Source organism: Periophthalmus magnuspinnatus, chromosome 1, assembly GCF_009829125.3.
Source record: "Periophthalmus magnuspinnatus isolate fPerMag1 chromosome 1, fPerMag1.2.pri, whole genome shotgun sequence".
Lineage (NCBI taxonomy): Eukaryota > Metazoa > Chordata > Actinopteri > Gobiiformes > Gobiidae > Periophthalmus > Periophthalmus magnuspinnatus.
The window spans coordinates 265,782-290,614 of NC_047126.1; the positions used below are offsets into that span (position 1 = coordinate 265,782).

The 24,833-nt window shown below is 49.2% G+C and overlaps 2 protein-coding genes across 3 annotated transcripts in view; one reads left to right on the top strand and one right to left on the bottom strand.

The window, feature by feature from the left end:
• Positions 1 to 18,302, top strand: part of LOC117378294 (echinoderm microtubule-associated protein-like 6) — a 32,641-nt gene extending 14,339 nt beyond the window's left edge. Inside the window, exons 22-42 of the mRNA XM_055222304.1 lie at positions 67 to 219; positions 1,883 to 2,014; positions 2,310 to 2,398; positions 2,498 to 2,674; positions 2,776 to 2,977; positions 3,399 to 3,507; positions 5,704 to 5,779; positions 5,925 to 6,054; positions 6,152 to 6,250; positions 6,893 to 6,913; positions 7,033 to 7,047; positions 7,222 to 7,389; positions 8,371 to 8,579; positions 9,295 to 9,452; positions 9,572 to 9,686; positions 9,901 to 10,161; positions 10,810 to 10,982; positions 11,239 to 11,401; positions 11,685 to 11,779; positions 11,860 to 12,016; positions 17,787 to 18,302. Of these exons, the coding sequence (XP_055078279.1) occupies positions 67 to 219; positions 1,883 to 2,014; positions 2,310 to 2,398; positions 2,498 to 2,674; positions 2,776 to 2,977; positions 3,399 to 3,507; positions 5,704 to 5,779; positions 5,925 to 6,054; positions 6,152 to 6,250; positions 6,893 to 6,913; positions 7,033 to 7,047; positions 7,222 to 7,389; positions 8,371 to 8,579; positions 9,295 to 9,452; positions 9,572 to 9,686; positions 9,901 to 10,161; positions 10,810 to 10,982; positions 11,239 to 11,401; positions 11,685 to 11,779; positions 11,860 to 12,016; positions 17,787 to 17,954 (2,870 nt within the window). The 3' untranslated portion in view covers positions 17,955 to 18,302. The remainder of the gene's footprint in view (positions 1 to 66; positions 220 to 1,882; positions 2,015 to 2,309; positions 2,399 to 2,497; positions 2,675 to 2,775; positions 2,978 to 3,398; positions 3,508 to 5,703; positions 5,780 to 5,924; positions 6,055 to 6,151; positions 6,251 to 6,892; positions 6,914 to 7,032; positions 7,048 to 7,221; positions 7,390 to 8,370; positions 8,580 to 9,294; positions 9,453 to 9,571; positions 9,687 to 9,900; positions 10,162 to 10,809; positions 10,983 to 11,238; positions 11,402 to 11,684; positions 11,780 to 11,859; positions 12,017 to 17,786) is intronic.
• Positions 18,303 to 20,068: 1,766 nt separating this feature from the next.
• LOC129456309 (gastrula zinc finger protein XlCGF57.1-like) lies at positions 20,069 to 24,286 on the bottom strand. Of its 2 annotated transcripts, none has more exons than XM_055222437.1 (2): positions 24,092 to 24,286; positions 20,069 to 22,476 (listed from the first exon to the last, which is right to left on the bottom strand). In XM_055222437.1, exon 2 carries the CDS (start codon positions 22,397 to 22,399, stop codon positions 20,852 to 20,854), a length of 1,548 nt encoding a protein of 515 aa, XP_055078412.1. In that variant the 5' UTR covers positions 22,400 to 22,476; positions 24,092 to 24,286; the 3' UTR covers positions 20,069 to 20,851. The 2 variants fall into 2 exon arrangements, with proteins under 2 accessions (XP_055078412.1, XP_055078407.1); XM_055222432.1 differs by having other exon boundaries at positions 20,278 to 22,496; positions 24,096 to 24,286.
• Between the last annotated feature and the right edge of the window lie 547 nt (positions 24,287 to 24,833).

Consider the following 24,833-nt stretch of genomic DNA (forward strand, 5'->3'; position numbering starts at 1 on the left):
CTCCCCTCTGCTTCTCTGACCCTCCCCTCTGCTCCTCTGACCCTCTCCTCTGCTCTGGTTCTTTAGGGGGGCGTTGCTGTGCGTTCTCTCCCGATGGAAAGGCTCTCGCTGTGGGCTTGAGCGATGGCAGTTTCCTGGTGGTGAACGCCGACTCTCTGGAGGACATGGTCAGCTTCCACCACCGGAGGGCGCCGATCTCTGACATCCGCTTCTCCCCGGGTCAGTCTGCAGCTCGGGACTATAGACTGTACGGCTGAAACCAAGAGTTTACACACACTTTATAAAAGACACATGTGCTTTTTTCTCGCTGACATGAAATCAGACTAAACTTCCCTTGTTTTAGGTCAATTAGAATTAACAACATTATTTCTATTTCCTAAATATCAGAATAATGAGAGAAGGATTTTTATAGAAGTTTTTATGACTTTCTTCAGAGTCAGAAGTTTACACACATTTCATTAGTATTTGTCCCATTGCCTGTAAACTGTGTGACACGTCTCATCTCCTCTGAAGGTTGTCACAGAGTTTAGAGTTTCTGAGTTTATTTCTTTGGGATATTTTCTTGATCTTTTTTATTGCAGACGGGCCATGTGTCTCTCTGATTGGTTAATCCACCTGTCAATCAGGCCCTCTGGGACACGGCTCCAGACCCTTTGAGATTCATATAAATCTTTTGTTTGTTCAGACTCTCACAAACCTTTCGTGCGCTCAGACTCTCACAAACCTTTCGTGCGCTCAGACTCTCACAAACCTTTCGTGCGCTCAGACTCTCACAAACCTTTCGTGCGCTCAGACTCTCACAAACCTTTCGTGCGCTCAGACTCTCACAAACCTTTCGTGCGCTCACTCTCACAAACCTTTCGTGCGCTCAGACTCTCACAAACCTTTCGTGCGCTCAGACTCTCACAAACCTTTCGTGCGCTCAGACTCTCACAAACCTTTCGTGCGCTCAGACTCTCACAAACCTTTCGTGCGCTCACTCTCACAAACCTTTCGTGCGCTCAGACTCTCACAAACCTTTCGTGCGCTCAGACTCTCACAAACCTTTCGTGCGCTCAGACTCTCACAAACCTTTCGTGCGCTCAGACTCTCACAAACCTTTCGTGCGCTCACTCTCACAAACCTTTCGTGCGCTCAGACTCTCACAAACCTTTCGTGCGCTCAGACTCTCACAAACCTTTCGTGCGCTCAGACTCTCACAAACCTTTCGTGCGCTCAGACTCTCACAAACCTTTCGTGCGCTCACTCTCACAAACCTTTCGTGCGCTCAGACTCTCACAAACCTTTCGTGCGCTCAGACTCTCACAAACCTTTCGTGCGCTCAGACTCTCACAAACCTTTCGTGCGCTCAGACTCTCACAAACCTTTCGTGCGCTCACTCTCACAAACCTTTCGTGCGCTCAGACTCTCACAAACCTTTCGTGCGCTCAGACTCTCACAAACCTTTCGTGCGCTCAGACTCTCACAAACCTTTCGTGCGCTCAGACTCTCACAAACCTTTCGTGCGCTCACTCTCACAAACCTTTCGTGCGCTCAGACTCTCACAAACCTTTCGTGCGCTCAGACTCTCACAAACCTTTCGTGCGCTCAGACTCTCACAAACCTTTCGTGCGCTCACTCTCACAAACCTTTCGTGCACTCAGACTCTCACAAACCTTTCGTGCGCTCACTCTCACAAACCTTTCGTGCGCTCAGACTCTCACAAACCTTTCGTGCGCTCAGACTCTCACAAACCTTTCGTGCGCTCAGACTCTCACAAACCTTTCGTGCGCTCACTCTCACAAACCTTTCGTGCGCTCAGACTCTCACAAACCTTTCGTGCGCTCAGACTCTCACAAACCTTTCGTGCGCTCAGACTCTCACAAACCTTTCGTGCGTTCAGACTCGGGGCGGTACTTGGCCGTGGCGTCTCTGGACTCATTCGTGGACATCTACAGCGTCCTGACGAGTAAACGAGTGGGCGTGTGCCGAGGAGCCGGGGGCGGAGTAAATCACCTGGACTGGGACTGCAGAGGTACTTCCTGTTTGTTTTTTTGGGTCATTTAGAGTTCTACACGTGCTCAGACGCTTCTGCGCAAACACTGTCAGTTACTACGGCAACACACACACTGACAAACTCCATGTAAATAAACCTGATTAAACTTTATCTCACTGAAATGAAGGAGAACCGAGGTTTAACTGATGTCACTGTTTCAAACTGAGAAAATAAAGTGAAGCTAACGACTAGCATGAGCGACGCAGATCAGGCAGGTGTCTCAAACCTCACGGCCCCTTAACATTAAAATCTGAACCTTTCGTGTGTTTTTGAGGTAAACTTTTGCAGGTGAACACCACGACCAATCAGCAGCTGTTCTACGAGGCACCGAGAGGAAAGAGGCAGAACATCAGCCAATCAGAGGTGAGCTCTGTGTTTCAGCCAATCAGAGGCGAGCTCTGTGTGCAGAGGGGCACAGTGTGGGAGGGCATCTGTTGTAATCGTGCTGTTGTGCGTCCACAGTTTGAGAAGCTGCAGTGGGCGTCCTGGAGCTGTGTCCTGGGGTCGACGGTGGAGGCGGCTCTGAGCTCCGCCCAGGGGCCCGTCGCCCTGAACGCCGCGGCTCTGACCTCTGACCGCTCTCTGCTCGCCACCGGGGACGCTCTGGGCTTCATACGGCTCTACAGCTACCCCTGCAGGGTGGGAGGGCATCTGACACGATCTGACACACGGGGAGGGCATCTGACACACAGGTGTACAGTTGTGTGGGAGGGCATCTGTTGTAATGGGTCTCTGCTCAGGGTGCGGCGGCGCGGTGCAGGAGATACGGCGGTCACAGTGGGACCGTGGCGTGCGTGCGATGGACCAATGAGGACGCGGCGCTGCTGTCTGTGGGCGGAGCCGACGCTACGCTCATGATGTGGACCCGAGACTCCGCCCCCTCCAGAGACAGCCACGCCCCCGACAGTGAAGATTCGGACCCCGAACCCGACCAGGATGGAGGTAACGCCCCCCCCCCCCCCGTGTGTCAGATGCCCCGGTGTAGACCTGGTGTAGACCTGGTATAGACCTGGTTTAGACCTGGTTTAGACCTGGTGTAGACCTGGTGTAGACCTGGTGTAGACCTGGTGTAGACCTGGTGTAGACCTGGTTTAGACCTGGTTTAGACCTGGTGTAGACCTGGTGTAGACCTCATTTAGACCTGGTTTAGACCTGGTGTAGACCTGGTGTAGACCTGGTTTAGACCTCATTTAGACCTGGTTTAGACCTGGTGTAGACCTGGTTTAGACCTGGTGTAGACCTGGTTTGGACCCGGTGTAGACCTGTGTCAGATTGTGTCAGATGCCCTCCCTGTGGATCTGGGATTATTGGATTAGTTTAAAGTCTCTTTCAGAATGTTCCTGAGTGAAGCTTTTCTTCTCAGGTTATGACAGTGACGTGTCCTGGGAGCGGACTCTGGACTTCGGGACCAAAGTCCAGACCGGGACTCGGACCAGACCTCAGCTCCAGGAACCGGCTCTGGACCAAGACAGGTACCGAGTCTCAGCGGGTTTGGACCAGAGTCAGAGGAACTCTGCTGTCGTCATGGAGACTATTCTGTCGTCATGGAGACTATTCTGTCGTCATGGAGACTATTCTGTCGTCATGGAGACTATTCAAACTATTTTCAGTCACATTTTATTTATGTCCAAAGTCTCAAATAATTGATTTAACCAAACTGTCATAGAAATGATACAAGAGACTTTACTCCTGGAACTAAACCAGGTCTAAACCAGGTCTAAACCAGGTCTAAACCAGGTCTAAACCAGGTCTACACCAGGTCTAAACCAGGTCTAAACCAGGTCTAAACCAGGTCTAAACCAGGTCTAAACCAGGTCTAAACCAGGTCTACACCAGGTCTAAACCAGGTCTACACCAGGTCTAAACCAGGTCTAAACCAGGTCTAAACCAGGTCTAAACCAGGTCTACACCAGGTCTTAAAGTAGGTCTAAACCAGGTCTAAACCAGGTCTACACCAGGTCTAAACCAGGCCTAAACCAGGTCTAAACCAGGTCTAAACCAGGTCTAAACCAGGTCTACACCAGGTCTACACCAGGTCTAAACCAGGTCTAAACCAGGTCTAAACGTAGGTCTAAACCAGGTCTAAACCAGGTCTTAAAGTCGACTCTCCTTTGGGTTTTACAGAGGAGTAAAAAGTCTTTATTCAGCCCCAGCTGGTCAAGTTCTGCCTCTTAAAAACGTTTTTTTTTAACGTCAACAGAATAAAAGAATCCAGGAAATGACACTGTGGGATTTTTAATGAATTTATTTGGAAATTATGGAGGAAAATAAGTATTTGGTCAATAACAAAAGTTCATCTCATACTTTGTCATATTCCCTTTGTTCACAATGACAGACGTCGTTTTCTGTCTCCAGAGGTTTTCACTGTTGTTGAGATCTGGAGACTGGGCCCCTCCAGGACCTTGAGATGCTTCTGACTCCACTCCTTTGTTGCCGGGGCGATGTGTTTGGATCATTGTCGCGCTGAAAGACCCAGACACGTTTCATCTTCAGTTCCCTCACTGATGGAAGGAGGTTTTCACTCAAAATCTCATGACACATGGCCCCGTTCATTCTTTCCTTTACACGGATCAGTCGTCCTGGTCCCTTTGCAGAAAAACAGCCCCAGAGCATGATGTTTCCACCCCCATGATTCACAGTAGGTCTGATGTTCTTTGGATGAGACTCTGCATTCTTTCTCCTCCAAACACAAGTTGAGTTTTTATCAAACAGTTGTATTTCGGTTTGATCTGACCATGTGACACTGTCCCAATCCTCTTCTGGATCATCCAAATGCTTCTGTCAAACTTCAGACGGGCCTGGACATGTCCTGTCTTAATCAGGGGACACGTCTGGCACTGCAGGATTTGAGTCCCTGGTGGTGTAGTGTGTTACTGATGGTCCCTTTGTTACTTTGGTCCCAGTTCTCTGCAGGTCATTCACTCGGTCGTGTGGTTCTGGGGTTTTTGCTCTTTGTTCTTGTGTCATTTTGACCCCACGGGGTCAGATCTTGGTGGAGCCCCAGGTCTTGGTCTTGTTCCATTTTGTAATACTTGCTCCACAGTTGATTTGTTGACTCCAGCTCTTACCTGTTGCAGATTGAGTGTTCGGGGCCTGGTGTCTACAGTTTTGTTTGTGGTTCCTTTGCTCTTTGGTCTTGTCCATAGTGGAGTTTGAGTCTGACTGTTTGAGGTTGTGGACATGTGTCTTTTATACTGAGGACGAGTTCAAACAGGGGCCATTAATACAGAGAACGAGTGGAGGACAGAGGAGCCTCTGAAAGAAGAAGTTACAGGTCTGAGACACAGATCTTGTTTGTTTGTAGGTGACAAATACTTATTTTACTGAGGAATTTACCAATGAATTCATTAAAAATCCCAGTGTGACTCGTTTCTTTCATTCTGTCTCATAGTTGAAGTGAAATTATGATGAAAATTACAGGCGTCTCTCATTTTTTTGCGCCACTGTATGTCTTAACCTGAACAGCTGAAAGGTTTTTTATCTCCACTGTATGTCTTAACCTGAACAGCTGAAAGGTTTTCACCTCCACTGTATGTCATAACCTGAACAGCTGAAAGGTTTTCCTCTCCACTGTATGCCATAACCTGAACAGCTGAAAGGTTTTCCTCTCCACTGTATGCCATAACCTGAACAGCTGAAAGGTTTTCCTCGTGTCCTGTTTCTTTCAGGCCTCCGGTGAGTCGAGCTGCTCCTCTGCCCGAAAAACTGCTCAAGACCAACACCTCCAAGAAGAAACCCGTCCAGGTACTGCCCTCTCACCAGGAGGTTGTGAGTTAGACTCCTGGTCCCTCTGAGTGGAATGTGCATGTCCTTCCTGTGTTACTGTGACATAGTGATTGTCCTCCCTGTTATGAGGAGGTTGCAGGTTAGACTCTGGTCTCTGTTGCAGGACCTGAGTCTGGAGCACGTGTTTGGATACAGAGGTCTCGACTGTCGGAACAACCTTCACTACCTGAACGACTGCATGGACGTGGTGTTCCACACGGCCCGAGTCGCCATCGTCCAGAACCTCTCCTCAGGTCAGATCACAGACTGGACACATCTACGTGTCTCTGGGAAAAACTGGTCCTGGTCTGGTCCTGGTCTTGATCTGGTCTTGATCTGTTTCTGTTTCAGGGACTCAGAGCTTTTACCTGGAGCACAAAGACGACATCCTGAGTCTCACCGTGAATCAACATCCAAAATACTGCAACATGATCGCCACCGGACAGAGAGGTACTGGACAGGGACTAAACCAGGTCTAAACTAGGACTAAACCAGGTCTAAACTAGGACTAAACCAGGTCTAAACTAGGACTAAACTAGGACTAAACCAGGACTAAACCAGGACTAAACCAGGACTAAACCAGGACTAAACCAGGACTACACCAGGTCTAAACTAGGACTAAACCAGGACTAAACCAGGTCTAAACTAGGACTAAACCAGGACTAAACCAGGATTAGACCAGGACTAAACCAGGACTAAACCAGGACTAAACCAGGACTACACCAGGTCTAAACTAGGACTAAACCAGGACTAAACCAGGACTAAACCAGGACTAAACCAGGACTACACCAGGTCTAAACTAGGACTAAACCAGGTCTAAACCAGGACTAAACTAGGACTAAACCAGGACTAAACCAGGTCTAAACTAGGACTAAACCAGGACTAAACCAGGACTAAACCAGGACTAAACCAGGTCTAAACTAGGACTAAACCAGGTCTAAAGTAGGACTAAACCAGGACTAAACCAGGATTAGACCAGGACTAGACCAGGACTAAATCAGGTCTAAACTAGGACTGAACCAGGACTAAACCAGGACTAACATATTAAACCGGTGCTTCTTTGTCTGTTTCTGTTTCTGTTGTTTCCTGAAGGAGACCTGAGTGAGGCTCCAGGTAAGACTCACCTGTGTACAAGCTCCACCCCTTTCACCACATGCCCCGCCCCTTATACACCAGGTCCCACTGTTTTCACATTTAAAGATTTAAAATGTCTTTTTCTGATTTTTTTTCAGATTCCGAGGATTCAGGTGAGTCATTTTTAAAGAGGACGTATTCTGCAAAATCGACAACTGGGCAAAAAGTTGTAGGAGTGAAGACGGACGAGGACACAAACGTCTTCAGTCCTACAACTTTGACGGATTTAAACTTCGTCTTTTGCTCTGGATCAGACACTTCTCACTCCAGTTTACTGAACCTTGCAGGCGCTCAGATCCGCGTGTGGGAGGCGGGGTCAAAGCAGACGCTGTCAGTGCTGCGGTGCGTTCATGGAAAAGGCGTCGGTTCCGTAAACTTCAGCGCCACGGGAAAACTGCTGCTGTCTGTGGGACTGGACCCTGAGCACACCGTCACCGTGTGGCGCTGGCAGGAAGGTACAAGCCGACGTCCCCCACGCTCCACCCGACGTCCCACCCGACGCCCCACACGCTCCACCCGACGCCCCACACGCTCCACCCGACGCCCCACACGCTCCACCCGACGTCCCCCACACTCCACACGACGTCCCCCACGCTCCACCCGACGTCCCCCACGCTCCACCCGACGTCCCCCACGCTCCACCCGACGTCCCCCACGCTCCACACGACGCCCCACACGACGCCCCACACGCTCCACCCGACGTCCCCCACGCTCCACACGACGCCCCACACGCTCCACCCGACGCCCCACACGCTCCACACGACGCCCCACACGCTCCACCTGACGTCCCCCACGCTCGACCCGACGTCCCCCACGCCCCACACAACGCTCCACACGACGCCCCACACGCTCCACCCGACGTCCCCCACGCTCCACACGACGCCCCACACGCTCCACCCGACGTCCCACCCGACGCCCCACACGCTCCACCCGACGCCCCACACGCTCCACCCGACGTCCCACACGACGCCCCACACGCTCCACCCGACGCCCCACACGCTCCACCCGACGCCCCACACGCTCCACCCGACGCCCCACACGCTCCACCCGACGTCCCCCACACTCCACACGACGTCCCCCACGCTCCACCCGACGTCCCCCACGCTCCACACGACGCCCCACACGACGCCCCACACGCTCCACCCGACGCCCCACACACTCCACACGACGTCCCCCACGCTCCACCCGACGTCCCCCACGCTCCACATGACGCTCCACCCGACGCCCCACACGCTCCACACGACGCCCCACACGCTCCACCCGACGCCCCACACGCTCCACACGACGCCCCACATGCTCCACCTGACGTCCCCCACGCTCCACCCGACGTCCCCCACGCCCCACACGCTCCACACGACGCCCCACACAACGCTCCACACGACGCCTCTCCATAAATATAAATCCCTGGGCTCTGATTGGTTCTTCTTGTTCTGTAGGGTCCATGGTGGCGAGCAGGGGCGGGCACAGAGAGCGCGTGTTCTTGGCGGAGTTTCGCCCGGATTCGGACTCGCACTTCGTCTCCGTCGGAGTAAAACACGTGAAGTTTTGGAGCGTCGTGGGAGGAGCTCTGATCTACAAGAGAGGACTGAGCACCTGCGTGGGCGGAGCCAAGGACCAGACCATGCTGGCGCTCGCCTTCGGAGCCGTGAGTCCTTTCAGCTGTTCAGGAGAGAATTCAACCGGTTTAACAAGGATCTGAACCGGTTTAGAGGAGGATCCAAACAGGTCTAGAGGAGGATCTGAACCAGTCTAGAGAAGCGATGGGTTTAATGAAGAACGTAATGGGTTTAGAGCAGGATCTGACTCGGGTTTTGGAGGGTCTGTGCTCTGTGGTGTGATTGTTCTCTCTGTGGTGTGATTGTTCTCTCTTCAGTGTGCTTGTTCTCTCTTCAGTGTGCTTGTTCTCTCTGTGGTGTGATTGTTCTCTCTTCAGTGTGCTTGTTCTCTCTTCAGTGTGCTTGTTCTCTCTGTGGTGTGATTGTCCTCTCTGTGGTGTGATTGTTCTCTCTGTGGTGTGATTGTTCTCTCTGTGGTGTGATTGTTCTCTCTGTGGTGTGATTGTTCTCTCTGTGGTGTGATTGTTCTCTCTTCAGTGTGCTTGTTCTCTCTTCAGTGTGCTTGTTCTCTCTGTGGTGTGATTGTCCTCTCTGTGGTGTGATTGTTCTCTCTGTGGTGTGATTGTTCTCTCTGTGGTGTGATTGTTCTCTCTGTGGTGTGATTGTTCTCTCTGTGGTGTGATTGTTCTCTCTTCAGTGTGCTTGTTCTCTCTTCAGTGTGCTTGTTCTCTCTGTGGTGTGATTGTCTTCTCTGTGGTGTGATTGTCCTCTCTTCAGTGTGCTTGTTCTCTCTGTGCTCCTCAGAACAGCCTGACGTTCTCTGGAGCGGTCAGTGGAGACGTGTACGTGTGGAGGGAGCACCTTCTGGAGCGAGTGGTGGAGAAAGCTCACGCTGGCCCCATCTTCAGCATGTGCACCACCCTGAGCGACGGACTCATTGTCACCGGGGCCAAAGAGAGGCCGTGAGTGACCCCGGGTCAGACCTGGTGTAGTCCTAGTTCAGTCCTAGTTCAGTCCTGGTTCAGTCCTGGTTTAGTCCTGGGTTAGTGCTGGTCTGGTTCTGATCCCGGTCTGTGTTCAGGACTAAAGAGGGAGGATCCGTGAAACTTTGGGATCAGGAAATGAAGCGGTGCCGAGCGTTTCATCTGGAGACTGGAAAACCTGTGGAGAACGTCCGATCAGTCTGCAGAGGCAACGTAAGTCTGGTCTAGACCTGGTCTAGACCTGGTTCAGTCCTGGTTTAGTCCTGGTTTAGTCCTGGTTCAGTCCTGGTTCAGTCCTGGTTTAGTCCTGGTTTAGACCTGGTTTAGTCCTGGTTTAGTCCTGGTTTAGTCCTGGTTCAGTCCTGGTTCAGTCCTGGTTTAGTCCTGGTTTAGACCTGGTTTAGTCCTGGTTTGGTCTTGGTTTTAGGGCAGGATCCTTGTTGGGACGAGAGGCGGTGACATCGTTGAACTTGGGGAGAAAAATGCAGCGTCGAATCTGCTCCTGAACGGACTTGGTGCTGCCCCCGTGGCCACTGCTGGTACTGCGCTCTCCAGCGCTCCCCCCGCAATCATGGGCGGGGCTACGGCGGTGGGCGGAGTCTGCGGCCTGGACACTCATCCGGTCAGAGAGCTACTAGTGACGACTGGAAATGACGCCACCCTGAGGATTTGGGACATCAGCGAAAAGGTGCCACTCATATTCAGACTGGTTTAGTCCTGGTTTAGTCCCGGTTCAGTCCCGGTTTAGACCTGGTTTAGTCCTGGTTTAGTCCCGGTTCAGTCCCGGTTTAGACCTGGTTTAGTCCTGGTTTAGTCCTGGTTTAGTCCTGGTTCAGTCCTGGTTTAGTCCTGGTTTAGTCCTGGTTTAGTCCTGGTTCAGTCCTGGTTTAGACCTGGTTTAGTCCTGGTTTAGTCCTGGTTCAGTCCTGGTTTAGACCTGGTTTAGTCCTGGTTTAGTCCCGGTTTAGTCCCGGTTTAGTCCCGGTTTAGTCCTGGTCTGTCTGTGTGGAGTTTGCTCGTCGGACTCGTTCACGTCACATGATCGTACCATGTGACCGCTCTGACCAATCAGATGGATTTTGAGAAAAAGTTTATGATCAGAAAAATAATTTCGACCTTTGTGAAAACTGAAGGTCAGAGCTGTGATGTGTCGTGCTCAGTCGTGGTCAGTCGTGGTCAGTCGTGCTCAGTTGTGGTCAGTCGTGGTCAGTCGTGGTCAGTCGTGGTCAGTCGTGGTCAGTCGTGGTCAGTTGTGGTCAGTCGTGGTCAGTCGTGGTCAGTTGTGGTCAGTTGTGGTCAGTCGTGGTCAGTCGTGGTCAGTTGTGTTGTGTTACAGAAGCTGCTGAGCTGTGTGAGCGTTGGCCGTGTGGCTCTGTGCTGCAGCTTCAGCTTCAGTGGAGACCTCCTCGCCATCGGCCTGGACCACGGAGAAGTCCTGCTCCTGACCACACACAACCTGCTCCTGTGGGGCAGCAAACGGGACCGCAACGGAGCCATTCAGGCGCTCAGGTGAGGACCAGGGCCCGAGGACCAGGGCCCGAGGACCAGGGCCCGAGGACCAGGGCCCGAGGACCAGGGCCCGAGGACCATGGCCCCTGTATGACTCTCACCGTACAGGCGTTCAGGTGCCACCTCAATGAAGCCATGGACTGTGGTCTCTGGTCTCTGGTCCGGTCTCTGGTCCGGTCTCTGGTCCGGTCTCTGGTCCGGTCTCTGGTCCGGTCTCTGGTCTCTGGTCTGATCTAGGCTCTGGTCTTTGGTCTAGGTTCAGTCCTGATGGGAGGTTTTTGGCTGTGGGGTTCCTGGACTCTCTGGTGGACTTCTACGACCTGAGTTTGGGTCCTGGTCTGAACCGGGTTGGGTTCTGCAAAGACCTGCCTGGACCCGTGAAGACCATGGACTTCTCTGCGGACTCCAGATTCGTACAGGTACTCAGCACACTCAAGACCTGATTTAGTCTTGGTTCAGTCCTGGTTTAGTCCCGCCTCAGTCCTGGTCTTGTCCTAGTTTAGTCCTGGTCTTGTCCTAGTTTAGTCCTGGTCTAGTCCCGCCTCAGTCCTGGTCTAGTCCCGCCTCAGTCCTGGTCTTGTCCTAGTTTAGTCCTGGTCTAGTCCCGCCTCAGTCCTGGTCTAGTCCTAGTTTAGTCCTGGTCTAGTCCCGCCTCAGTCCTGGTCTAGTCCCGCCTCAGTCCTGGTCTCGGCGTGTCTCCAGGTGTGCACTAGCGCCCTCTCTCGTCACGTCGTGGAGGTGCCGAGTGGGAAAGAGGTGCCTCACAGCGACAGGGTCACCTGGGCGAGCTGGACCAGGTGAGACAAACCGACCAATCACAGAACAGAGAGACGGACCATGTGACACAAACCCACCGACCGTTTCCGTGTTTCCGCAGCGTCGTCGGGGAAGAGGTGCAGGGGGTGTGGCCTCGAGCCCCAGAGGTCACAGAGGTCACAGAGGTCACGACCCTGAGTGCGTCTCACTCTGGACTCTCTGTGGTGACGGGAGACAACAGAGGAGTCATACAGCTGTTCAGCTTCCCCCCACAACAGGTGACTGCTCCTCCTGCTCCTGTCTGCTCCTCTGGCCCTGCTCCTCCTGCTCCTTTCTGCTCCTCTGACTCTGCTCCTCGTGCTCCTCTCTGCTCCTCTGACCCTGCTCCTCTGGCTCTGCTCCTCTGACTCTGCTCCTCTCTGCTCCTCTGACTCTGCTCCTCCTGCTCCTCTCTGCTCCTCCTGCAGGGTTCTTCTCGTGGTTTTGGAGGTCACTCTGGGAGTGTGAGCTGTGTGAGGTTCTCGTGTGACGACAGGTTTGTGGTGAGCGCTGGAGCCACAGACAGAACGTGAGTCTGACCCCAAAGTATCGATACTGACACTGACCGATACTGACACTGATCGATAAACTATTCAATTCAATTCAATTCATTTTATTTTTGTAAAAAAAATCACAACCACAGTCGTCTGAAGGGCGTTCATGTTTTGGTTGATGGGGGAAACCGGAGTACCCGGAGGAAACCCATCCAGACACGAGGAGAAACATGAAAAACTCCACACAGAAAGGCCTGGTGACCCGGGGATCAACCAAACACACAAAAACACAACAACACACAAAAACAAACACACAAAAACACAACAACACACAAAAACACAACAACACACAACAACACAACAACACACAAAAACACAACAACACACAAAAACACACAACACACAAAAACACACAACACACAAAAACACACAACACACAAAAACACACAACACACAAAAACACAACAACACACAAAAACACAACAACACACAACAACACAACAACACACAAAAACACACAACACACAAAAACACAACAACACACAAAAACACACAACACACAAAAACACACAAAAACACACAACACACAACAACACACAACAACACAACACACAAAAACACAACAACACACAAAAACACAACACACAAAAACACAACAACACACAAAAACACACAACACACAAAAACACACAACACACAAAAACACAACAACACACAAAAACACAACAACACACAAAAACAAACAACACACAAAAACACACAAAAACAAACAACACACAAAAACACAACAACACACAAAAACAAACAACACACAAAAACACAACAACACACAAAAACAAACAACACACAAAAACACAACAACACACAAAAACACACAACACACAAAAACACAACATACAACAACACACAAAAACAAACAACACACAAAAACACACAAAAACACAACACACAAAAACACAACAACACACAAAAACAAAACAACACACAAAAACAAACACACAAAAACACAACAACACACAAAAACAAACAAAACACAAAAACACAACAACACACAAAAACAAAACAACACACAAAAACAAAACAACACACAAAAACACACAAAAACAAAAACAAACAACACACAAAAACAAAACAACACACAAAAACACACAAAAACAAAAACAAACAACACACAAAAACACAACAACACACAAAAACAAACAACACACAAAAACAAACAACACACAAAAACAAAACACACAAAAACAAAAACAAACACACAAAAACAAACAACACACAAAAACAAACACACAAAAACAAACAACACACAAAAACAAAACAACACACAAAAACAAAACACACATAAAAACAAACAACACACAAAAACAAAACAACACACAAAAACAAACACACAAAAACAAACACACAAAAACACAACAACACACAAAAACAAACACACAAAAACACAACAACACACAAAAACAAACACACAAAAACACAACAACACACAAAAACAAACAACACACAAAAACACAACAACACACAAAAACAAACACACAAAAACACAACAACACACAAAAACAAACAACACACAAAAACACAACACACAACAACACACAAAAACAAAACAACACACAAAAACAAAACACAAAAACACACAAAAACAAAAACAAACAACACACAAAAACAAAACAACACACAAAAACAAAACAACACACAAAAACACACAAAAACAAACAACACACAAAAACAAACAACACACAACACACAAAAACACAAAAACACACAAAAACACAACAACACACAAAAACAAAACACACAAAAACAAAAACAAACACACAAAAACAAACACACAAAAACAAAACAACACACAAAAACAAACAACACACAAAAACAAACAACACACAAAAACAAAACACACAAAAACACAACAACACACAAAAACAAACAACACACAAAAACAAACAACACACAAAAACAAACACACAAAAACAAACAACACACAAAAACAAACACACAAAAACAAACACACAAAAACACAACAACACACAAAAACAAACAACACACAAAAACACACAAAAACAAAAACAAACAACACACAAAAACAAAACAACACACAAAAACAAACAACACACAAAAACACACAAAAACACACAAAAACAAAAACAAAAACACACAAAAACAAACAACACACAAAAACACAACAACACACAAAAACACAACAACACACAAAAACACACAACACACAAAAACAAAACAACACACAAAAACACAACAACACACAAAAACACAACAACACACAAAAACAAACAACACACAAAAACACAACACACAAAAACACAACAACACACAAAAACAAAACAACACACAAAAACAAAACACAAAAACACACAAAAACAAAAACAAACAACACACAAAAACAAAACAACACACAAAAACAAAACACACAAAAACAAACACACAAAAACACAACAACACACAAAAACAAACAACACACAAAAACACACAAAAACACAACAACACAAAAACAAAACAACACACAAAAACACACAAAAACAAAAACAAACAACACACAAAAACAAAACAACACACAAAAACAAACAACACACAAAAACAAACACACAAAAACAAACAACACACAAAAACAAACAACACACAAAAACACAACAACACACAAAAACACACAAAAACACAACAACACACAAAAACACACAACACACAAAAACACACAACACACAAAAACAAACAACACACAAAAACAAAACAACACACAAAAACAAACAACACACAAAAACACACAAAAACAAACAACACACAAAAACACAACAACACAAAAAACACACAAAAACAAACAACACACAAAAACACACAAAAACACAACAACACACAAAAACACACAACACACAAAAACAAAACAACACACAAAAACACAACATACAACAACACACAAAAACAAACAACACACAAAAACAAAACAACACACAAAAACACAACAACACACAAAAGGTGGAGGAGGGAGGGGGTGGAGGAGAGCCAGGCGAGCCTCATTTTTCAGGTGTCGACAAAAAAAAGTCCCGTTAACAGAAATGAATCTTTCCTGAATCTGTCACAAGAAGAAGACCAAAATCCACCACAGACCAGGACTAAACCAGGACTAAACCAGGACTAGACCAGGACTAGACCAGGACTAGACCAGGACTAAACCAGGACTAGACCAGGACTAGACCAGGACTAGACCAGGACTAGACCAGGACTAAACCAGGACTAGACCAGGACTAGACCAGGACTAGACCAGGACTAGACCAGGACTGAACCAGGACTAAACCAGGACTAAACCAGGACTAAACCAGGACTAGACCAGGACTAGACCAGGACTAGACCAGGACTAAACCAGGACTAAACCAGGACTAGACCAGGACTAGACCAGGACTAAACCAGGACTAGACCAGGACTAGACCAGGACTGAACCAGGACTAGACCAGGACTAGACCAGGACTAAACCAGGACTAAACCAGGACTAGACCAGGACTAAACCAGGACTAGACCAGGACTAGACCAGGACTAGACCAGGACTAGACCAGGACTGAACCAGGACTAAACCAGGACTAAACCAGGACTAGACCAGGACTAGACCAGGACTAGACCAGGACTGAACCAGGACTAAACCAGGACTAAACCAGGACTAGACCAGGACTAGACCAGGACTAGACCAGGACTAGACCAGGACTAAACCAGGACTAGACCAGGACTAGACCAGGACTAGACCAGGACTAGACCAGGACTAAACCAGGACTAGACCAGGACTAGACCAGGACTAGACCAGGACTAGACCAGGACTGAACCAGGACTAAACCAGGACTAAACCAGGACTAAACCAGGACTAGACCAGGACTAGACCAGGACTGAACCAGGACTAAACCAGGACTAAACCAGGACTAGACCAGGACTAGACCAGGACTAGACCAGGACTGAACCAGGACTAAACCAGGACTAAACCAGGACTAGACCAGGACTAGACCAGGACTAAACCAGGACTAGACCAGGACTAGACCAGGACTGAACCAGGACTAGACCAGGACTAGACCAGGACTAAACCAGGACTAAACCAGGACTAGACCAGGACTAGACCAGGACTAGACCAGGACTGAACCAGGACTGAACCAGGACTGAACCAGGACTAGACCAGGACTAGACCAGGACTGAACCAGGACTGAACCAGGACTGAACCAGGACTAGACCAGGACTAGACCAGGACTAGACCAGGACTGAACCAGGACTAAACCAGGACTAGACCAGGACTAAACCAGGACTGAACCAGGACTGAACCAGGACTAAACCAGGACTAGACCAGGACTAGACCAGGACTAGACCAGGACTGAACCAGGACTGAACCAGGACTGAACCAGGACTAGACCAGGACTAGACCAGGACTGAACCAGGACTGAACCAGGACTAGACCAGGACTAGACCAGGACTGAACCAGGACTAAACCAGGACTGAACCAGGACTGAACCAGGACTAAACCAGGACTGAACCAGGACTGAACCAGGACTGAACCAGGACTAGACCAGGACTAGACCAGGACTGAACCAGGACTAAACCAGGACTAGACCAGGACTTAACCAGGACTAAACCAGGACTAAACCAGGACTAGACCAGGACTAGACCAGGACTAGACCAGGACTAGACCAGGACTAGACCAGGACTAAACCAGGACTAAACCAGGACTGAACCAGGACTGAACCAGGACTGAACCAGGACTAGACCAGGACTAGACCAGGACTAAACCAGGACTGAACCAGGACTGAACCAGGACTGAACCAGGACTAGACCAGGACTAGACCAGGACTGAACCAGGACTAAACCAGGACTAGACCAGGACTGAACCAGGACTAAACCAGGACTAAACCAGGACTGAACCAGGACTAAACCAGGACTAGACCAGGACTAGACCAGGACTAGACCAGGACTAAACCAGGACTAGACCAGGACTAGACCAGGACTAGACCAGGACTAGACCAGGACTAGACCAGGACTAGACCAGGACTAAACCAGGACTGAACCAGGACTGAACCAGGACTAGACCAGGACTAGACCAGGACTGAACCAGGACTAAACCAGGACTAGACCAGGACTGAACCAGGACTAAACCAGGACTGAACCAGGACTGAACCAGGACTAAACCAGGACTAGACCAGGACTAGACCAGGACTAGACCAGGACTAGACCAGGACTAGACCAGGACTAGACCAGGGCTAGACCCTCCTCCACACTGAGGCGTTACACACAGATAAGACACATTTTAACAGAACACAAAGTACAACATCAGTGTGTTGTGTTTTGTATCATTGTGGTGAATCAGTATCGGTATCAGTATCGTAGCAGTATCGGTATCAGTATCGTGTCTTGAGTCTGATCTTTAGGGTCAAAGTGCAGTTGCAGTTTTCACTCGTTTGTTTTAAATATTACAATGATGAGAACCATAGAGACTCAAGCTCAACACACTGATTTTTTTATTGACCTTTGACCTTTTCAGTCTGATGCTGTGGAGGTGTCTGTGACCCCAGGGTCAAGTGTCCGTGACCCGCCCCCCGGGGTCAAGTGTCTATCCAGTCTAAGTCCATTTCAAGTCCAGGTCCAGTCCAGGTCCAGTCCAGGTCTTTACTCGACTTTTCTCTCCAGCTTCTTCAGTTCTGTCCAATAAATGAAACAAATTCAAGATATTTTAAATGAAATGAATTCTGAGACAGACCGGGACAGACCGGGACAGTCCAGGACCAGACCGGGACAGACCGGGACAGTCCAGGACCAGACCGGGACAGACTTCGACAGACTTCATCAGTTTGACTGAACTGACATTTAGAAGACGATCCAGCAAATATCAGACTGAAACATCCTTAAGTAACATGGATCTAAACCAGGACTAACCCGGGACTAACCCGGGACTAACCCGGGACTAACCCAGGACTAACCCGGGACTAACCCAGGACTAACCCGGGACTAAACCAGGACTAAACCGGGACTAAACTAAACGGGGTCTAAACCGGGATTACACCGCAGCTAACCCAGGGCTAAAGCTTAAAGTACAAAAAAGCCAGTGAGCCGACCACAACCAGGTCTGGTCCGGGTCTGGTCCGGGTCTGGTCCGGGTCTGGTCCGGGTCTGGTCCGGGTCTGGTCCGGGTCTGGTCAGGGTCTGGTCCGGGTCTGGTCCGGTTCTGTTTCACTAAACGAGTCCAGGTTGAGCTGTTTTTAGTCAAATGTTTTGATGATTTTGTGTAAAATTCTAAATGTCACAGATTTTTGTGTCGTGGAAATAAAAGTTGATCTTTATTTGGAATCAAAGTGTCTCAGTTTGTGCAGCGTGTGCAGGGTCACCAGAGGGTCACTGGTTCAGTTCTCTGTGCGGGGTCACCAGAGGGTCACTGGTTCAGTTCTCTCGTTCAGTTCTGGGGTCATTAACAGAACCTGAACCACTGGTCTAGAGTGAGTCCAGTCTAACGGTCAGAGATCTGCTCATGAAGCTCGTCGAGGCAGTTAGTCTGGAGTTAGTCTGGAGTTAGTCTGGAGTTAGTCTGGAGTTAGTCTGGAGTTAGTCTGGAGTTAGTCTGGAGTTAGTCTGGAGTTAGTCTGGAGTTAGTCTGGAGTTCGTCTGGAGTTCGTCTGGAGTTCGTCTGGAGTTCGTCTGGAGTTCGTCTGGTCAGACTAACTCCAAAAACAAATCCTCCAAACACAGCGTTGACTCAGAGCCTGGACATGATCAAACACTCTGTCAGTTTATCTCCATCAGAACCACCAGCCACAGTAGAACCAGAGGAGACGCACGAGGAGACGCACGAGGAGCAGCACGAGGAGACGCACGAGGAGCAGCACGAGGAGCAGCACGAGGAGACATGAGGAGCAGCACGAGGAGCAGCACGAGGAGCAGCACGAGGAGCAGCACGAGGAGACGCACGAGGAGCAGCACGAGGAGACGCACGAGGAGACACGAGGAGCAGCATGAGGAGACGCACGAGGAGACGCATCATCCCCTCAGGAAAAGTTTCTTTGGACAAAGTTTTTCTGTTGGTGCCTCAGACTGAACCTCAAACATCAGCTCCACCAACACCTTTAAAACACAGTTACACCCGGACTGAACACTGTCTGCTGCCCCCTGCTGACTGAACACTGTCTGCTGCCCCCTGCTGACTGAACACTGTCTGCTGCCCCCTGCTGACTGAACACTGTCTGCTGCCCCCTGCTGACTGAACGCTGCGTCTGCTGCCCCCTGCTGACTGAACACTGTCTGCTGCCCCCTGCTGACCGAACGCTGCGTCTGCTGCCCCCTGCTGACCGAACGCTGCGTCTGCTGCCCCCTGCTGACTGAACGCTGCGTCTGCTGCCCCCTGCTGACTGAACACTGTCTGCTGCCCCCTGCTGACTGAACGCTGCGTCTGCTGCCCCCTGCTGACTGAACACTGTCTGCTGCCCCCTGCTGACTGAACACTGTCTGCTGCCCCCTGCTGACTGAACGCTGCGTCTGCTGCCCCCTGCTGACTGAACGCTGCGTCTGCTGCCCCCTGCTGGCCTCTGTGTGCACTTGTGTGTGTGTATGTGCTTTCTTCATGAGTGTGTGTGTAGTTGAATGAATGTTGTGAGTCTGTCAATTTATTTAAGTGTGTGTATATTTAAGTGTGTGTATATTTAAGTGTGTGTATATTTAAGTGTGTGTATATTTCTCGTCTGTTTTCTATGTATTTATTGTTTTGTAATTTTGACTCTTGTTTTTTGGTGATTTTTTTGTGTTTTTTTGTTTTTTTCAGTGTTTTTAGGTTTTTTTGGGTGTTTTTTAGGTGGACAGTCTCTGCTGTGAGGGACGACAGATGAAAAAAAGCCTTTGGTCAATTCTGTCATATTTACAGAAATGTCGATAAATGTGCACTGTCCCTGAAATAAATAAATAAATAAGGTGTGTGTGTGTGTGTGGGGGGGGGGGGGGGGGGACTCAGGGTTTGTTTGGATTCAAAAACTTTTGAAAATCATTTTCTTAAACAGTAATCAGACTTTTATTCTACCACCACCTCCAGTGGAGCACTGGTGAACTTTGACCTTAAACCCAGTCACATGTGGCAGGTTAAAGGTCGTGTGTGATGGAACACTGACTCTTGTGAGTTCACAAATACTGAGAACTGATTTTACCTCAGTTTGAAGTTTAATATAAAATATTGAAATATTTCAGTCACATTTGAAACACTTCAGTCATAAAAGTGAGAATCTCCTGTCCCCTGTCCCATCTGTCCCATCTGTCCACAGACTAAGTGTCCCAGAGTGTCCCGTCCCATCTGTCCACAGACTGTGTCCCAGAGTGTCCCGTCCCGTCTGTCCACAGACTAAGTGTCCCAGAGCTTAGCAACGCTGTCAATCAAACCTGTTGCTAACGCTAACAGGAGCGACCTCGGGGAAAGAAGGACCTGATTTGTCTGTTATTAATGTTCACATAAAAACCTCAGGATCATGTAGAGCGCGTTAATATGAACATTTAAGACCAAAGTTACAGAGAGAGGGGACACAGTTTTTACGTAACACGCCGCAATTAGCGGTTTAGTCCGTTTATTTACACCGTCTATGGCCTGTCCCCTGTCTGGTCAGCCCTGACTGTCCTCTGTCCTTCGTGGCTCAGAGCGTGTCTCCTGAGTCGATCCTCGGTGGCGAAGGCTTTCTTACAAACTGAACAGCTGAAAGGTTTGTCCCCGGTGTGAATGGCCAGATGTTTCTTTAACGCTCCGCTCTGAGTGAATCCTTTCTCACAGAAGGGACATTTGAAGGGTTTGTCGCTGGAGTGCGTCGCCATGTGAACACTGATGTAACTCTTCTCTGCAAATCTCTTCCCGCAGGTGGGACAGGCGTAGGGTTTTTGTCCCGTGTGCTTCATCATGTGCTTCCTGAGATTGGTGTGCTGAGTGTAGCCTTTGCTGCACACGGCGCACACGAAGCGTTTGTCTCCTGTGTGGAGCTCGATGTGCTCCTTAAGCGTGCTCTTGTCCGCGAAGCCTTTCTCACAGAAGGGACAGCTGAAAGGTTTCTCGCCCGTATGGATCATCATGTGTCTCTTGTACTGGCTCTCAAACAGAAAGCCTTTGTTACACTCTGAACAGCTGAATGGTTTCTCCTCCCAGTGGTTCTTTAGGTGCTTGTTTAAGAGGCTGTTTCTGGCAAAGGTTTTGGAGCAGATCGCGCAGGTGGTTGGTTTGTCGTCACGGTGGCTCTTGAAATGTTCCGCTAAAGACTTTTTACTTTTGAAGCGGCGTTCGCACACGGAGCAGGTGTACGTATCCTCAGAGTGCAGCAGCATGTGACTCCGTAGAACATATTTCCGAGCGAAGCCTTTTCCACACTCTGGGCACTGGTGTTTTTTCAGGCTCCTCGCGTGAGCCCGGGCAGGTTCTGACCGGTCCAGCGCCCTGTCTCCGCCTGGTTTCTGATTCTGGCAGGTTTTGGCGGGACTCGGGCAGAGGTTGTGGCGCACGCGGAGGTGTCGGTCCAGACTGGACTTCTGTTTGAACGCACTCTCACAAACGGGACACTTTTGAGGCCGCTCCTCTGTGTGAACGAACATGTGAGTTTTTAAGTTTGAAGAGCGTGAAAACCTCTTCCCGCACTCTGAACAGCTGTAAGGTCTCGCAGCCTCCTCCTCGGCCGCAGAGGGGTCGGCGCACTTGTGTTTCTCTAAGCTCTGTTTGTACGCAAAAGCCTTATTGCAAACTGAACAGACAAACGGTTTCTCCCCGGTGTGCACTCTCATGTGAGTCTTTAGGATGTTTTTCAGTCTGAAACTTTGGTCACAAACTGAACACCTGAATGGTCTCTGTCCCGTGTGAATCAACACATGTCGCTTTAAGTCCGCCGAACGCCCGAAGCCCATCCCACACCAGGAACACCTGCATGGTTTCCCCTTCGCTCCCACAGAGAAGTCCAGATCAAAGTCTGCTCCTGTGGCTGTGTGCTCCCACTGCAGAGCCCAGTCCTCCCTCTGCTCCTCACTGTCTGAACAGCTGTATGGTCTCTGGTCTGCTCCACACTCCTCTCCGTTGGTTTCCTCTCTGTTCTCCTCAGCTGGTCTTTGATGAAGCACAGATTTGTCTTCATCATCTTCAGTTTTCACAGTGACCATGTGGAAAGGGAAGTCTCTGGACTCCGGTTTGAAGCACAGCTCTGGCTCCTCTGGCTCCTCTGGCTCCTCTGGCTCCTCTGGCTCCTCTGGCTCGTCACTGGACACAAACAGAAAACAGGATCTGATCATTTTCAGTATTAAACGTTTCATCAGTGGGGAATAAGTGGAGTGGTGGAGTCGGGGGTTTCAGATGACATCATCACGTACATCTGTGATGTAACAGTGAGGTCTTGGCTCTAATAGAAATGATCAGGTTCAACATTTGTCAATTTACCTTTGGGAGATTTCATGGTAAAATCCAGTGCGATCAATAAATACTCTGCAGAGACGTCACAGTGGACACATGAAGCACAGTGGACACGTCTTTAGGTTTAAAAAGTGATTCAAAGAGCTCGTGTTCAGAGCCTGAGGTCAGTCTGAGCTCACGGTCCCATTTAGAGTTTGATTTTACACAAAAAGGTGAGACTCACTGAACTAGTGCTGACCTGTGGTGTTATCTGAGGGACTGGAGTTCACATAAATCAGATCTATGGTCAGATTGGGTTTGACAGACAGAGTAGTGCCTACAGTTAGCGTCACACCTCTAGGGAATTTTGATGACATCAGCTGCAGCGTCATCAACAGAGAAAAGTGCGGTCCGTCTGAGAGTGACATCATCAGAGTCTCAGGTTTAGGACGAGGCCACAGGACAAAACCTCATTTAAATGATTCACGACGGCGGCGAATTTACCTCGAAATAAAATAAATCTAAAGAATCGCCCTGTAGAAGCTGCGTTCTGATTGGCTGAGGACCTTGTTGCTGCATTCTGATTGGCTGAGGACCTTGTTGCTGCGTTCTGATTGGCTGAGGACCTCGTTGCTGCGTTCTGATTGGCTGAGGACCTTGTTGCTGCATTCTGATTGGCTGAGGACCTTGTTGCTGCGTTCTGATTGGCTGAGGACCTCGTTGCTGCGTTCTGATTGGCTGAGGACCTTGTTGCTGCATTCTGATTGGCTGAGGACCTTGTTGCTGCGTTCTGATTGGCTGAGGACCTCGTCACTTAAAGCCCAGAGACAAAACCGCGATGAGCCGTTACATTTGACAAAAACGTAAAACAGAACAGAGTCACACAGTCACTGGTCTGATCACTGGAGGGGCGAGCACAGGGCAGAGGAGAGACCTCCCCTCTCTGCAAGACACACAGAGTCACATCTGTGGAGCGGCCGCCCCTCTCTGCAGGACACTTCCACCAGTGGAGTCCTCAGGAGGGACATTATGAGGGGACAGACCTCAGAGCTGCTCCGTCTCATAGGACCATCTCCATGGAGACAGGCAGGTGATGCCACACGGCCAAGTGACAGGTCAGATCTGTGTAGAGGCGAGCCCTCTCAGCATTAGTTGTGATTAAAGAGATGCAGATGAGGACAAACTGTCTCCATGGAGACGGACAGGTGGTGGAGCCTATAGCAGAAAAGTAACACAGTGCAACTTTAAACGTGTTTCTAAAGCCTCAGACTCCGTGACCCGCTCCGGGCTCCGTGCACCCGGGCTAAACCGGGTTTAACCTGACCGGGTGCACCCGGGCTTAACCGGGTTTAACCGGGCTTAACCGGGTTTAACCGGGTCTCCGGGTGGAGACGCTCTTCTCTCAGACTCTGGGGCCCAGAGGCTCTAACTGCACCCAGACCCCCCCGCCTCCCGGAGCCCGGTACCGACCTGTGCTCCTCCGCGGGGTCCCGGCGCTCCTCTGCTCCTCCTCTGCGCTCCTCCTGCTCCTCTGCTCCTCCTCTCTGCTCCCACTGCTCCTCTTCCTCCTCCAGTTTCACTTGTTCCATGTTTTAGTGCCTCCTCTTCACTGTTTGGCACAGTTAGCCTGTGTTAGCTTCAGTGCTAATCACAGGGGTCCTGAGGGCGGGCCCGGCGCGCGCCTGTTTAAAACTCAAACCCCGCGAGAACTGCGGCCGCCAGGGGGCAGCACTGCAGCATGGATCAGAGTATGATCAGAGTATGATCAGAGTATGATCAGAGTATGATCAGAGTATGATCAGAGTATGATCAGAGTATGATTAGTGTATGATCAGAGTATGATCAGAGTATGATCAGTGTATGATTAGTGTATGATCAGAGTATGATCAGAATATGATCAGAGTATGATCAGAGTATGATCAGAGTATGATTAGTGTATGATCAGAGTATGATCAGAGTATGATCAGAGTATGATCAGTGTATGATCAGTGTATGATCAGTGTATGATCAGAGTATGATCAGAGTATGATCAGAATATGATCAGAGTATGATCAGAGTATGATCAGAGTATGATCAGAGTATGATCAGAGTATGATCTTTAGGGTGTGTAGATGCATCTAAAGCCCAAATCCTCCAGACCCTGGTCCAGGTGGAGTTAAATTGTTTTTCTGAGGCTCAGTGTCACTTTCTCATTCAGTGTTTTTTTCT

Excerpts from the sequence above, each read along its gene's own strand:
- LOC129456309 (XM_055222432.1), bottom strand. The coding sequence starts at position 24,214 with ATGGAACAAGTGAAACTGGAGGAGGAAGAGGAGCAGTGGGAGCAGAGA. Across the intron at positions 22,497-24,095 it reads GACCCCGCGGAGGAGCACAG|TGACGAGCCAGAGGAGCCAG; the intron begins GTCGGTACCGGG and ends GTTTGTGTCCAG.